The sequence below is a fragment of the Etheostoma cragini genome, chromosome 10 (assembly GCF_013103735.1).
Source record: "Etheostoma cragini isolate CJK2018 chromosome 10, CSU_Ecrag_1.0, whole genome shotgun sequence".
Classification (NCBI taxonomy): Eukaryota; Metazoa; Chordata; class Actinopteri; order Perciformes; family Percidae; genus Etheostoma; species Etheostoma cragini.
The window spans coordinates 11,098,328-11,113,332 of NC_048416.1; the positions used below are offsets into that span (position 1 = coordinate 11,098,328).

General features: G+C 39.7%; 3 protein-coding genes across 4 annotated transcripts in view; 2 read left to right on the plus strand and 1 right to left on the minus strand.

Annotated features, from left to right (window-relative positions):
* Positions 1 to 3,679: 3,679 nt before the first annotated feature.
* On the minus strand, positions 3,680 to 5,887 carry nek12 (NIMA-related kinase 12). Of its 2 annotated transcripts, none has more exons than XM_034883268.1 (2): positions 4,671 to 5,887; positions 3,680 to 4,117 (listed from the first exon to the last, which is right to left on the minus strand). In XM_034883268.1, exons 1-2 carry the CDS (start codon positions 5,860 to 5,862, stop codon positions 3,918 to 3,920), a joined length of 1,392 nt encoding a protein of 463 aa, XP_034739159.1. In that variant the 5' UTR covers positions 5,863 to 5,887; the 3' UTR covers positions 3,680 to 3,917. The 2 variants fall into 2 exon arrangements, with proteins under 2 accessions (XP_034739159.1, XP_034739158.1); XM_034883267.1 differs by having other exon boundaries at positions 4,662 to 5,887.
* A 776-nt stretch (positions 5,888 to 6,663) lies between these two features.
* Positions 6,664 to 9,583, plus strand: pin4 (protein (peptidylprolyl cis/trans isomerase) NIMA-interacting, 4 (parvulin)). Its single transcript, XM_034883304.1, has 4 exons — positions 6,664 to 6,856; positions 7,116 to 7,186; positions 7,744 to 7,863; positions 9,101 to 9,583. The coding sequence occupies exons 1-4, from the start codon at positions 6,820 to 6,822 to the stop codon at positions 9,257 to 9,259; spliced, it is 387 nt and encodes a 128-aa protein (XP_034739195.1). The 5' UTR covers positions 6,664 to 6,819; the 3' UTR covers positions 9,260 to 9,583.
* Positions 9,584 to 10,199: 616 nt separating this feature from the next.
* The window catches only part of faf2 (Fas associated factor family member 2), a 9,769-nt gene continuing 4,963 nt past the window's right edge, over positions 10,200 to 15,005 (plus strand). Inside the window, exons 1-7 of the mRNA XM_034883276.1 lie at positions 10,200 to 10,262; positions 11,953 to 12,021; positions 12,206 to 12,340; positions 12,636 to 12,712; positions 12,802 to 12,940; positions 13,057 to 13,142; positions 13,369 to 13,460. Coding sequence (XP_034739167.1) covers positions 10,200 to 10,262; positions 11,953 to 12,021; positions 12,206 to 12,340; positions 12,636 to 12,712; positions 12,802 to 12,940; positions 13,057 to 13,142; positions 13,369 to 13,460 — 661 coding nt within the window. The remainder of the gene's footprint in view (positions 10,263 to 11,952; positions 12,022 to 12,205; positions 12,341 to 12,635; positions 12,713 to 12,801; positions 12,941 to 13,056; positions 13,143 to 13,368; positions 13,461 to 15,005) is intronic.

Genomic DNA, 15,005 nt, shown 5'->3' on the forward strand with positions numbered 1-15,005 from the left:
TGCTTAGAAATTAAGTGTTAACGAGCAGTTGGACAGGTGTACCTAATAAAGTGGCCGGTGAGTGAATATATATATATATATATATATATATATATATACATATATATTTATATGCATACATACATACATGTGTAGAGTGTAATTATTACAGTATACAGTTGCAATATATATATATATAACAGTATGTAGAACAACTCAAAGTGCACATGTACACTCAGTATACATGGCTCCATAAGGAAGACGTTCAAAGTGATTAATTAATTAATAATTAATAATTAATTATCAATCACTAGTGCAAGTGACATAGTGATATGATTTCAAATTCAGCAAGCAAGGTCAATGTTAGTGTGACCTAACAAAACAGATTTTTGGCCATACCTCAAGAATTAATATGCTAATTATGACAACGTTTCACACAGCTATCTGGGGTGACATGGTCCCAAACTGAATTGGAATAAAATATGGACAGTGGCTATTAGCATCAGTTACGACGCAAAAAACACCCTTCATGGTGTGTGTCGAACGCACCGGGGAGAGCAGCTGCTACACGGGACTTGAAGATGTCGTAGACAATGGTAGGAAGTAGTATGAAAACCCCAAAATCTGCATGGGGAGGTTGGTTGGGGTGGTGGATGGGTCAAACAAAACAGGACTTTCACCCAGGAGACCCAGATGTCACGTGTCACGTTTCCTTATACCAACTGTCAAATTCTTCTTTTAAATGAACCCAATTGTCCCGTTCTTCTTTTCCTCAACCCAATTGTCCCGTTCTTCTTTTCCTGAACCCAACTGTCCAGTTCTTGTCCTGCGTATCATGGAACCGTACTTTTTTATAAGCCCACACACAACCTTTTCCTTAACCTAACTGCGTCAAAAATGACGCGTCCTGACCTAGCACGTTTAGATAAAGCGTGTTTAGATATGACGCTAAAAGAGGCTTTTAGCATAAATAACAAGGCCAAAGGCACCTGACCAAGCGTCCGTATTTTACACGATGGTAGCGAGAATGTGTAGCCAAAAGACTTCTGTAAGAGACGAAAACAGGTTGTGTTTAAGTATTTAATTACTTTAAATTTCAAATACACACAACAGCTTGTCTGTTTGCAACGACACAGGTGAAACTTAATTTAGCTATTTGAATTGTTTACATTTATTTTCTAAATCAAAATGTGGGTCCAGACCCTCAAGACAAATCCTATGATTTATCCAGAAGAATGGCAAATTCTGAGACGTAAAAAAGACCAGGCTGCAAGTTAAAGTAGGGAAATGATTATAAAGTTCTTGTGCAATTTTGGGAATTACACTATGTCATGCAGGCAATTCAGTGTCATTTATTTCCAAACTATCAAAGTGTTGTCAAATTGCCAACATTTAGCCTTGCAGTGGTTAAACAAACCTGTATGGGGGAATAACCTTACACTGGATGCAAAATCAGGTCAGACATGAACTTTTTTGTGCTACTGTGATGAATAGAGTGATAACACAAGAGCTTATCAAAATAGAGGAAAATAATATTCTAAATGCATTTCTTCTAAATATTACCTTTGTCTTTTTACTGTAGATCTTTGTGGAGCTGCAGCTTCATGACTCATAATGTATCTAATGTGGGGATTCTGTTGCGATACCTAACATCATGGAAGCTGTTGGGGTGTTTTTGTCTTTAACACGATCAGAGGATGAAGCATCAGATGAGTGTGTAGGTGTCAATTTGAGGAGGATTGAGGGGAACATCATTGCTCTTCCACGCACAATAGAGAAATCTTTGCATAAAGGGAAAGTATAGTGGCAGAAAAGATCTATCTATTTTGCACATATGTAAACGCTTTTAGCTTTAATGGTGAAACTGAGTTAGTAAGTCCTCTCCCGGACACGATAAAGCTTGGAGCTCAATCTCTCAGATTTATATGTTATGAGATAATGGGTCCCTGGGCACTTACGCTTCAAAAGCCTCCCTTGAACCTCTTCGCTAATCCATCCACGGTGATGGCTGTGGACAAACACAAATGCTCACACAGTGCTTGTTACTGTAACACTGGCCAGTGACCTCACCATCAAAAACGGATTATGGATGATGTAGGTCGTTGGACTTCCTGCTCGTATGGGAAACATTTTCCCCAGTTTGCTCCTGTGTGTGATAGAGATGGACAAAAGTAAGCTGAGTTCCCTTTGTGTGTGTGTGTGTGTGTGTGTGTGTGTATGTTGCTGCCAAATGCTACGTAGGTGGGTGAACCTGAGACTGCTGACTATGACAGGGGAAAAACTTTGGTCAACTCATGAGAGATTGTGTGCTGATAAAATGTGAATCGTACATTTCCGCTGAGACTTACCCTTGAGCTTGCCACTCTCAAAACTCAACTCGTCATCGTCACCAAGATAAAGATATGCACCTGAAAGTGTAGTTTTGTAAATGTGTTCATGGTAAAACATGATTCTTGTAAAATCTGCTTCACACCTTATTTGTCTGCTGTGTCACAAAGGGTATGCTAGTAAGCTTACTTGCTGACAGCAATATCCTCAGAGTGTCTGTATGTGTGTGTGCAGTGCACTGGCGTACCTTCAGAGAATACCTTTCAGAAACAATTTAGCTTTAAAGCCTAACTTTTTTGTTCATGATAATGTCACTACAGCTTAATCTTAAGGATAAAAACGTCAAAGGATTACTTTAATAATGAAGAGAATGAGTTTTTGAGGGTGTGTTACATAAGTGAACTAGGTGTGTTTGTGTGTGTGTGTGTGTGTGTGTGTGTGTGTGTGTGTGTGTGTGTGTGTGTGTGTGTGTGTGTGTGTGTGTAAAGCAGTGAATAAAGTGATCAAAAACAGCACAATGTCCAAATCTACAAAATCTACAGAAATTGTAGCATCTAAGGCAAACCAATAAGAATTTTTCATATTCATTTTTTTAATTTGGTTAATTTTAGAAACCCCTTTGTTCCTGTAGGTAGTTTGTATTTGTATGTTTCTAAATGTTTTCTCACCGTTGGCTTTTATAAGTTAACTGGTTAGGAAGGTCAGCTCTGTCCTGTGCTGGAAGAAAGGGAAATGATGCCCAAGCTATCATTTATATATTTATATTATGCCTTAACTGTTCACTGCTTCTTTTCTTTCTTTTTTTTACATATTTCATATTATTTCTTGCATTTTGATTTACTGAGGCCTCTTATTGACCTATCTCCTTTGCTACCGTTATACTGCAAATGTCCCCACTGAGTGACTAATAAAGGATTTAGGTGTTTTAGGTGTTATCATACCATCTTTGTGGCAAGCTGCGTATTCTACCACATACTTCCTTTGAAGTGATTATTAGGTGGCAACTCGTGCTTTATCTCATTTTGAAGCAAGATAAAACCATTTATTTCACATTTTTATGTGATAACATAAGAAATAGAAAGTTGAGACAATATAATACAGACAGTATGAAGAATTAGGATCTGTAAGACTGTAGATATGTCAGCCGTCTTGGACCTCCTGCAGGTGCTTTTAGATCTTTTTGAAAGTCACAATGATGTGACATGTTTAATGTAGTTTAAGAACCTGGCTACTGATTTTTACCGTAAGAATAAAATATCAAAGTGATTTAGAATACTATACACGCTTGTGTTGAATATACAATTTGTTAAAAGACATTTCTATTTATAGAAAGGTCCAGTCCCTTTATTCATTCAACTTTACCATTGCTCCTTATATTAAGGTCACTGAACACACACTGAGCAGGACTGCATTCATTCTCTCTAGACCCACCAAGTTTTTTTAACACCATCTAGCAGTAAAACATCTTATCTCAGCACTATGATGTTTCTCAAACATCAAAGGAATAAAACACTTCACGATCAAGGCACTTGATAGATATTTAAGTGTTTCAGCTGCTGTGGTCCCTTTATTCACATTGTGGCCCATTGGCAAGGTGTTTATGTTCGTTTTTAGCCTTTTTCCTTCAATGCTTTCAGGGTGATTGTTAATCCTCCAGCATCGCAGAGCTGGAACTCCTCCTCCACTGCATCGTCATGCGGCTGTGGAGGAGCAACTGTGTGAACTAAGGCCGCTTCATCCTCAAAATCTTCTTCCTCGAAGTCATCTGGATACTCAACTTGTTCTAAGACACCAGGGGCCTCTGGAAACGCTGTAAGAGAGAAAGAGGGGTTGAAAGTGTTTGTTTTGATAATTGCTATAGGCTTCAACTTATGAAGAACCTTGATTTCTTGCTATAAAGTTGAATAGTTTTGATCCTATTAGGAAATGTTCAATCCCAAACTGTAAGCACACTATTAAACAAGTAAAAAAAAAGACTTTCTCTGTAAGACATTTTGAGACATCCAGAAATTTGAATTCTGCAAGATCATTTTGAGCATATCACAGCTAGCTGTTTGTCATTAGCACCAACTTAAAACCTTTGAAGAATTAGTAGTATACCGGCTACATCCTTTAAAGATACAGTATGTTGTCAAATGTACAGTGTGTTGACGTCAGATAGGTAAAACTAGCTCCATCTCAACAAGTTGCAACAGGAAAATTACACTCCATGTTTAAAATAGCATGCTATTTGCATAATGTGTTGTTTATAACTTTTTAAAAGTAGGATTGTAATCAAATGACTTGAGTATTTTTACACTATGTTGTGAGTACTTTTACTTAAGTAAAGGCCCTGTATGCTTATCACTGATGACATGAGTTACCAATTGGCTCAGCAGAATCGCTGCTCATTGGCGACCCAGAGTGCTTACTGCACTCCTCTACAGAGGACAGACTTTCATCTTCATCAAAGTCCTCAGGATAGTGGCAGTCCCAGTGGTTTGGTCCGCCAACACACAAGGCACCATGATGTTCCTCCTCCACATCACTGGAACACATGTTGTGTTCTTTTTCTTCCCGTGGGTGGGGCTGACTTAGAACATCTGGTTGTGGTGTGGTGTCTGTGATTTTTTCTTCTGTACTGTCACCGCTTTTCACAGGAACACGGTCGGTCTCTGTGTGTTTGGCAATATTGAGGTGATATTGCACATATGCACTGTCAAGTATACAGGCAGCCCTTGGCCTGTGTTCTGGGTTGAGGCGAAGCATTCTCTGGATCAAAGAGGAGATGTTGTCAGAGTAGATGTTGGGCACGGGATCGTACTCTCCTCTGGTGATCTTGTAGAACAGACTCAGGAGGTTTGTGGCTGCAAACGGAGGCCTGAGGGCACAGATCTCATACAGCAGACAGCCGAGAGCCCAGATATCCGACTTGGAGCTGTACGGGACATCCCGGCACAGCTCCGGACTGAGGTAGCTCGGTGTCCCAACACATGTGGAGGCCATGTCAGCTGTGTTGTTCATTACTCTGGATATCCCAAAGTCCGCTAACTTCACAATGCCTTGCTTTGTTAGCAGTACATTTGATGTTTTGATGTCCCTGTGTAGTATTTTAGCCATGTGTATGTAATTTAAAGCCATAGCGACCTGTACAAACCACCCCATCACAGTATCCTCGGTGAAAAACTCCTCTGGATTCCTCTGTTTCACTTTGTCATCTAATGTGCCTCCGTCGCAGTAGTTCATCACAATGTAAATGAATCCATCGGAGTTCACAAAGGCATCGCTGCATTTCACTACGTGAGGGTGCTCCAACCGCCTAATGATCATAGCCTCTTGGAGAATTGCGCTTTGGTTTTTTGTTGTCCTCGTGTCCTCTATTTTGATCCGCTTCACCGCGTGCAGGCTCTTGCTCTCCGCGTGCCTCATGAGGAACACGTCCGCTGCTCCCCCCCTGCCCAAACACAACACCTTCTCGTACTTCTCCATGTTTTGTCCGGAGCAGACGACAAGGAGATCTCTCCATCCATCAATAAAAACAGCGTTAAGGTAAGGAGCGCACAAGACAGCTGTCATACAGGCTACGTCACGGAGCGTTTGTGTTCAGTCTCGTTGCCATAGTAACCCCCTCGCTGACAGATTCTGATGGCGCGTGCTGGCTAGGAGGAAAATAAAAGACTTTTATTTGTTTATTATAATAAAAAAGGGTTAGTAGCAGGGTTCAAAGTGAACTTTTTTGTCCACCAGCCAAATGGCCAGTGAATGGTCCAATTTGACCAGCCACTCAATATACCACTGTTTTTAGTTTTGTTTTTGGCAGGTGTGTGAAGCAAATCTAGCAGCCACTTGCATATTTGACCAGCATTTGGCTAGTGAACGGGGGTGGTACCCTGGTTACTGTGTTGTTCTTTTACACAAAGAACTGCGTGGATTACTTCCTCTCTCTTTCTCAACTGTGGCGTCCTTATTCTACTTCTACATTTATACTTAAATACTCCTTTCACACAAAAAACGCTACTGACGCCTAGTGGCCTGAGGTTCAAACACCACTAATCATCACAGTTACTAGTCCAGAGTCCAGTGAACTAATTTGCAGCGATGGCTGGTTATTAACATCATGTCCTGTCATATCATGCTAAATAAATAACATGTAAGTTAAGAGAAATACACTTTAATGATAGGGTCTGGGATATGCTATGTGTGGGCAATATTATAGACTTAACTTGGAAATGCCCGTAAACGGAAGATTAGCAAAAAAAGTAGGGCACATTTTGTACATTAAGGTACACACCCAATATTCTTACTGCAACATGACTGTGTATCATTTGAGACGGTCCACTCTGGTACTTTCCACTAGGTGGCGGTATGGACGTTGAGTGGATACAATCTGCCATTAAGCTAGCTAAAGAAGAAGAAACACTTGCGCCGTTGGCGCAGGTTTCTGCGCATGTTAACCACAACATAGCATGAGTGCATGCTGTTGCAGTTTTTCTTTTTCATCATCACTTAAATTTTAGTAAACGTTCATCTAAAATGCCACCAAAGGGAAAAGGTGGTAAGGGTGGTAAAGGTCAGTGGTCCGTCGGTTGCCAATTGTTAACCACGTGTTGTGTGAACTGTTATCTTAAAGTAACGTTAACTGACGTTAGCCTGTAGCAAACAACCGGAGTACACACACTTCCATGTGATGATGTGACGTTCACTCGATTACATTAGCTAACCCTTAACCCTAACCCCATAGCTAGCTACAATTGGCATTGTATGTAATGTTTTTTAATTGGTCTGACGGTTGTTGTGATGTCATGGTGCTTAACCTCGTCACTGTGTAGGAGCAGCTTCAGGAAGTGCAGACGCCGACAAAAAACAAGAGAAAGCCCCAAAGGGAGGCACTGCTGTCAAGGTAACCTATATTCCACACGTATCAAAAGCTGCACTGCACAAGTCAAATGTGACATAACGGGGATTTTTAGCGTCTCTCCCTCCTACCTCAAAGCCATTTTTGGATGAGTTGGCTGGAGGGAAATGAGTGGTTGAGTTTTGGTGACATTTTTGTCACTACAAATCTGTAACAGTTGACATTATGTGATGAGCATGGCATTCCAAATGGCAATTGTGTGAACAAGTTGAAAACTAATGTTAAATTCAGAGCTACAGTTTTTTATAATACATTTCAAGCATATTGTTTTATCCCTAGGCTATTAATGGAAAAATCTGCTTCAGGCTGCATAAACATCAACTTTGGGTCCCAGAGAAGAGGAAGTGCTGGAAAGCACTAAGGAATTTGGGAGCTTTGTTATACATTACATAACCTTTATACATTGTCTACCACTGGGATGCTTTATTTGTGTTTGCTGAGCACAGTGTCTGATACAGTGATTTTAAGTAGTTACAGGTTGCATCCCAACCACTGTTTATTCCTTGAATTCTAACTGCCTTTATCATCTGTGTTTTCACAAGGTTCGACACATCCTCTGTGAAAAACATGGAAAATGCATGGAAGCAATGGAGAAACTGAAGGCTGGAGTCCGTTTCAGTGAAGTAGCGTCACAATACAGTGAAGACAAAGCGAGACAAGGAGTAAGAACATGATAAGTTATTACTTTTGTGCTGCCCTTTTTACTCAATCAACTGAATCAAGTTATAAAAAAAAAAAGCCTGTGTTGGCTTTTATTGCTTGATTCAAATGATCCCCTAGTATTGACTGTAAGTCTGTTTATGGCAAATCCTTATGTTTGACCTAATTTACAGTGAAGGTGAGACGATTCATGCATAGACATCATATTGGTGCTTATGCATAAAGGTCATCTCACCCTCACTATAAAGTATGTGTGCCAGACTGCTACATTCATTTAAAATGAAACATTGCAGTTGGTGGAGCATCTGTCATATTGTGATTGGTTATGTTGCTAGGCTACTAAACAAGTGGCATTGATTCTTAATTTCCAACGAAGCTGATCGCGGATATGTGCCTGTCAAACTTCTCATCTAACCGGCCCGTCAGGCACCGCCTACCAAGAGCCTGTGTTTGTCCGAGGTTTACGCCTAAAAGGAAGTTTTTCCTTGCCACTGTTGCTTGCTCTGGAGGAAACTACTAGAACTGTTGGGTTCTTGTAAATTCTGGAGTGTGGTCTAGACCTACTCTATCTGTAAAGTGTCTTGAGATAACTGTTGTTATGAATTGATACTATAAATAAAATTGAATTGAAATTGAAATCTCCAATCCTATCTGTATTTGTGAGAAGTGGCGCTGTCCTGAGTTGAAAGATACTTTCAGTGAAGCAGTGAATTTGTTGTGTAACCAGGGAAAGAGGGAAGACCTTACAAATTTTATTCAGGAACAATAGTTTCTCAACTGTTTTAGGGCTTTGGTTGTCATCCATGATGTACTTAGTCTAAAATGATACAAGCCTTGTTACGCTCCTCACAAACTCCAAAGCCTCAGCACATCACGTTACATCACTGCTAATTGTGACTGGTAACTGAAGCCATGTAAATAAGTGTTTCAACTTCCTGCATTGCTCACATATGTTACTATCTTCAGTACAGTTGATCATTTTGCCTTTGTTGCTCAGGTTCTTACTTACTTACTTACTGCCCGTCACCCCTACCAGGGAATGGGCCGCCAACAACAACAGCTCTCCAGAGTCCTCTGTCCTGGGCCATTTTCTCTTAACTGGTTCCAGGTGTAGCCCATCTTGGTGGTGTCAGCCTCAAGGATGGAAGGAAGAGTGAACCTGAACACTTGCTCAGGTTCACTCACTCATATTATGATGTATACTATGTGTTTCCTTCATGAAGTTTCTATTTGTGACAGGGTGATCTGGGGTGGATGACACGAGGATCGATGGTTGGACCTTTCCAGGATGCAGCATTTGCCCTACCTGTCAGTTCCATGGATAAACCGAACTACACAGACCCTCCTGTCAAGACCAAGTTTGGGTACCACATCATTATGGTGGAGGGGAAAAAGTGACGTGGGGAGGCTCCACGCTTGGAATTAGGATCTACAAATTCTACAGTGTGCTATATATTGTAAATGATTATTTCCTGATCTTACCTTTTCAATGCAACGTTTGCTTTTTATTTTACAGAATATTTAAGAATAAGAAAAGGAAATGATCCCTTGTGTGTCAGCTTTGTTGCAGTCAAATGTACACTACCTTACTGACGATTCAACCGGAGGGAACATTGATTAACTTTTACAGTCACGTAATTCACTGGATTTTCTTTTTGAGTTTGATAAAGATTGTGGGAATCAAACCACGAATAGCCAAATAAATGCATTTTTTCACTAGTACAAAATGTGTAAGGTTTGTTTATGTACAGTATATATGAGAGAGTGACAGAGAAAGATGTAATTTCTCCTCATAGAGATAGTTTACACTTCTAGAAACTTTGCTTTAAAGTCTTTCAGAATGGGTTTTCCATTCAGTATTAGCTCATTTTACTTATTCCAGAAATATAACTTGTGTTTCTGGTGGCTAAACCACAACTGTAAATATCAATTCAATCAGTGTTAAGTCGCTGTTTCTGTTATTCTGTATTCTGGATATAATCAGCTTTTAGTGATAAATGATATGACATTCATCAACTAGTTAACAATTTTTTAATTATTTAAAGAAGAAAACGAGGTCCATAAAATCTCATAAGGTAGTGAACAAAACGCCTTTAATCAAACTGCTTGTTTTCATTCCCGATTACAGTTAGCGGTCAAACAAGATCCATGCAAATCATACAATCGGTTTGATAGATTATTGTGGACCATGGTTACAATAACCCATAGCTCTGAGGTGATCATGCGGGTTACATCCAGAGAGCTAGGCGGCAGTAGCCCGCAGAGGTTGAGAGCGCACCCAGCATCAGGAAAAGACAGCTGACGTTGTTACGCCTTGCTAGATGATTGGCGAGGTAAGATGGCGGCGCCAGAGGAGCCAGAGTTGTCTCAGGCGCAGACGGAAAAACTCCTTCAGTTTCAGGTAGAAAGCCTAATACACACTAGCAGGTGTCCAATTGAAACATCATGTTAATACACTATCGTTGATACAGATTCACTGTAAATAGGTGAAATTGTGCGTGTTTAAACGCGTTTTGTACAGTCAACTTACCCTAGCCCCCTAATGCTAACGTCAACGTCAACTTGAGTCAAAGCTAACGTAAGCAAAGCTAGCTAACGTTAGCTAAGATACCTAACTAATTAGCAGTCTTTTAGGACTATGAATGGACTGAACTGGCCTAACGTTTGTTATATTTTACTCAGAGGCGTAGAACAAATCCCAATTTGTTAACCCACATCACTTATTCTTAATATAATTGTTTTGGCTTTACGGCAACTTACGGCTAACGGTAGGTGTCCACTGTCGCTCCATACTGAACACTTGCTGAGTTAGCATCATAGATCTCCGAGTTAGCATTAGCAAAGCAGTTAAGATCGAACTGATGTTTCTCCGCGACACAACTGTTTTCAGCTATGCTGATTTAAATTGCTGGTTTTACGATGATACGAGTGAAGCAAATTGCCTCCCCCTTTAATATGTTGCCTTTTCGAACTATCTTCACTTTTAGCTATAACGTTTCAAATATATATTGGGGAGCTAGCTAACATGTAACGTCATCCTGCTTGGTATAGCTAACGTTGAACTGTTTCTTCTCTGTGCCTGTTGACGGTAATTTAACTGCTCAACTCAATAGTATTGTTACTTTAATTATTCCATTCTAACTCTTTGACAACCGTCCCAGTTTAGTTAGTTTTGTTCGATTTAGAGCTGCCCAATGTGAGGAAAATGATGTGATAACGTTAACTTTTTGAATATCGCGATAACGACACTTCGAATGAATAAAACAACGTTACCGACTTCTGCCTTTCTGCTGTACAGCAAAAGTACAACAAAATGCTTGTTGAAATAAACAAATTCATTATTATTTATTATTTCTAACATTTTATTAAAAAAAAATTGCACATTGAAGTAGGGCTGGTCAACGTATCAATATTAATATTATAATATAATATCGTGAGACTATATGAGACTAGCTATCGTCTTATATTTTGGAAGTTGTGATATTGTAAATGGCTTAACGCTAAGTGTTGTCTTTTCCTGGTTTAAAGGCTGCTTTACAGTAAAGTGATGTCATTTTCTGTTACCAGACTGTTATAGCTCTTCTGTTATTTTTACCATTACCCACTTAGTCATTATATCTACATGACTGATGATTATTTAAATAAAATCTCATTGTGAAGATATTTTGTTAAAGCCCTAATTGTCAACCCTATAATATCAGCACAATGTTGACATTGAGGTATTAAGACAAGCGTATTGCGATACCTGATTTTCTCCATATCCCCCAGTCCTACATTGAAGTGAACACAAAAGGCACCATTAGAAATGGGCTGATAGTTACAAGTGCAGTTTTTGACAGATACTCTCATATAACTAACCAAAAAAATCCCTGATTATCTTTTGTGATGTCTTTATTTCACAAGTTGATATTGTAATGACATTACACAAAAATTGTGCAGCCCTATTGTAATTCTTGCTAACTTTTAACTTGACACGGCAGTCAAGTTCTTCGTGACGGCTATTGAAGGAAACCTTGACTCTACAAACTTGCCTTTGTGCTTTTATGAGCAACCTGACGCCTTTAGACTGACTTTCTTTTTATGTTTAACAGGACCTAACTGGTTTGGAATCAATCGACCAATGTCGTCGAACATTAGAACAGCATAACTGGAACATAGAGGTAAGACAGACGTGTTTTTTAACGTTTCAGAGGGCTTACAGTTGGATTTTCATGGCTCTGTTTACATTTTTATTCCTTTACCGATTCTGTGAACTGTGCTGTCTTGCTCTGAGTTATCATTATTTTCTTTTTGGTTTATTTAATGATTTGACTCAAGTATGATGGGCTTAAATGTATGTTTCAGGCTGCAGTGCAAGACAGACTCAATGAGCAAGAAGGAGTGCCCAGTGTGTTTAACCCTCCACCATCCAGACCATTGCAGGTCAATACAGCAGACCATAGAGTATATAGTTACATCGTTTCAAGGCCACAACCCAGGGTAGGTCTGCAGGTTCTTTTTAATGTATATGTTTTAGGATGAACAAACCCCCAAACAAAACAAGATACTGGAACAATTTTCTGTAAAACCTTTGCTAATGCTTGATGCAAAGCCATATTGTAGCGCGGCTGTTACTTTTATGCCAATCTTTGAAGGTCCAGTTTAAGAGCTTTTGTTTTTAATTAATTTCGTAATTTTCAATTGTACTTTAATGACAAAAAACATAAGGAAGAAGCCCACATATTGTAGTTCTATACTGTTAAAAATAATAGACTGTCTTGGTTCTTCTTTACAGGGATTAATAGGATGGAGTTACTACTTGATAATGCTACCTTTCAGATTTACATATTACACACTTCTGGACATATTCAGGTAATTCAAGCACATTGACTTAAACTGAGCTGAGCTGCTGAATAGCGCAAGGTAACTGATCGCCACAATGTTCCCTTTTTTTCTTCAAGGTTTGCCCTGCGGTTCATCAGGCCAGATCCTCGTGGTCGTGTGACAGACCCTGTCGGAGATGTTGTGTCCTTTATTCATATTTTTGAGGAGAAGTATGGCCGGTCACACCCTGTATTTTACCAGGGAACATACAGCCAGGTAAGTTAAGACAGCAGACGAACAGTTACTAGCACATTTGTTTCTGCTTTAGTTGGTGGACAAGGCAAAATTGCAATATGTTGCTTTGCTTTTTTGTTCACCCTGAAAACATGTAGGCACTGAATGATGCCAAACGGGAGCTCCGCTACTTATTAGTGTATCTTCACGGGGAGGATCATCAAGACACTGACCAGTTTTGCCGGTATGAAATATACTTCACCTGAGACAAAGTGCCTGCTGTTGCTCAGTGTCATGTGGTTGCTCTTTTTCAGTTGCTTGAGTTTGTCTCCAGTTAAGCTTATGAAGGAACATAAGCTCTAGTGTGATTAGTATATGTATGTGTAACCTCTGTGTTTTTATATCCATGTGCATATGAAAAAGCTGTTCCCTCATACTTTGTTTGGTGTTTCTGATTTATCACTTCCTAGCTCCACGTTATGTACAGAAGAGGTCGTAACCTTCCTCAACACACGAATGCTCTTTTGGGCATGCTCAACCAGCAAACCTGAGGGCTACAGAGGTATGCAAATGTGTTGCTATGTAACCCACTATTTTTGTGTAAGATGTTAATGAATATGTAACATGGGGTGCTCTGATCTGTTTCGTATCACTAACATATGAAAGCACACGTGCATCCCCCTCAGGGCTGGGCCATATTGACCAAAAATCATATCTCGCTATTCTAAGGCTAAATGGCGATACAAAGGAAATAGCCTATATTAAATAAAAACACGCCTATCACTACAAAACATTCTTCAGTTGTTTTCTATAACAATAACTGACTACAATAACAGGTTTTAGTCTCCTGCTCCAAACAGTGAAACCCACACTGTACTGTGACAAATTTACTGTTAACCTCTGCTTCCATAGCCAACAGCTGTCTGCTCTGAGCACATCCACCATCTCTCTCTGGCTCCCTCACACACAGTAGGCTACACACTGAGCTGTTCCTCAGAGGAGCTACTTTACAACACAAGTCATCATTCTCAACCCAGTGGTTCAAGTTAACTTTAGTGTCCCCAAGTGGTAATTGTTTGTAGAGCCAGCAGACAGACATAAGGACAAGACACACAGCAAAACAGGAAATGCCCACAGTATCTAAACACAATAGTAAATAGATACATTTAACACAGTTCTGGCAAACTGTCTAAAATGGAAATGGAAGTCCGGATAAAGGAGATCTGGGTCTATTGGACCTGCATCCTGGGGGGGGTACTGTTTCCTAAAATCAATAAGTAATTCTTTAGTCTTGGAGACATTTGTTTTAAAAAAAAAAGTGCTTACACAAATCCTTAAAATCTTTTACAATTGGTTCATGGTCAAACTGCAATTAAGAAGAGACACAATGACAGTCATCTTCAAATATAAAAACCTTTCTACCATCATATTGTGAACGACATTCAGTTGTGTATAAAACCGAGAGGAGAGGGGAGAGGATACATCCTCGGGGGAGCCAGTAAGATTGCTAGATAAAACACCATTATCTTTAACCCTTGGGGATCTTGAGGAGTGTTTTTCCTCCAAGATGCAATGAATGTTATGTTGTGCTTCAACTTTTATGTTTCAGAATTGAGCACCCGATCAAGTAAACCAGCATATCTCTGTCTTCCTGCTGTAGGGAAATCTTGGAGAGTAAGGCAGCTTTATTTGTATAGTGTAGAGCGAACACATGCCTCTCACTTGCTTGCTTACTCCCTTTTTAGAGCTTGAGCACAATGGGGCAACTGTCTGATTGTATTTTCCGGTCCAGTGTAACTTTTTTACTGGCTCCACGGCATCGGGCAATCCTTATTGTTGGACCCAGTCAGGAAGTTAGCCGGGCAGACGCAGTGAGGGAGTCGGGCCATGGTTACGAGAGAGTTGCACAGGAACGGCTTTGCTGAAGAAATTTGTCATTTAACTCAATATCAAACTATCTTGATATAAATGAGAATTATTTCATCTTATATCTTGTTATATAAATAAGAAACATATTCAAAAGTCAATATATAGCCCAGCCCTAATCCCCTGTATGAAAGAGATAAGAGACAAACTCAAACTGGCGGATTTGAAAGTTGGTAAAGTG

Coding starts and splice junctions, on each gene's coding strand:
- nek12 (XM_034883267.1), bottom strand. CDS start 5,862: ATGACAGCTGTCTTGTGCGCTCCTTACCTTAACGCTGTTTTTATTGAT. Junction 4,118..4,661: donor TGAGCCAATTGGTAACTCAT/GTCATCAGTGAT, acceptor TCTCTCTTACAG/CGTTTCCAGAGGCCCCTGGT.
- pin4 (XM_034883304.1), top strand. CDS start 6,820: ATGCCACCAAAGGGAAAAGGTGGTAAGGGTGGTAAAG. Junction 7,187..7,743: donor AGGGAGGCACTGCTGTCAAG/GTAACCTATATT, acceptor TGTTTTCACAAG/GTTCGACACATCCTCTGTGA. Junction 7,864..9,100: donor AAGACAAAGCGAGACAAGGA/GTAAGAACATGA, acceptor TATTTGTGACAG/GGTGATCTGGGGTGGATGAC.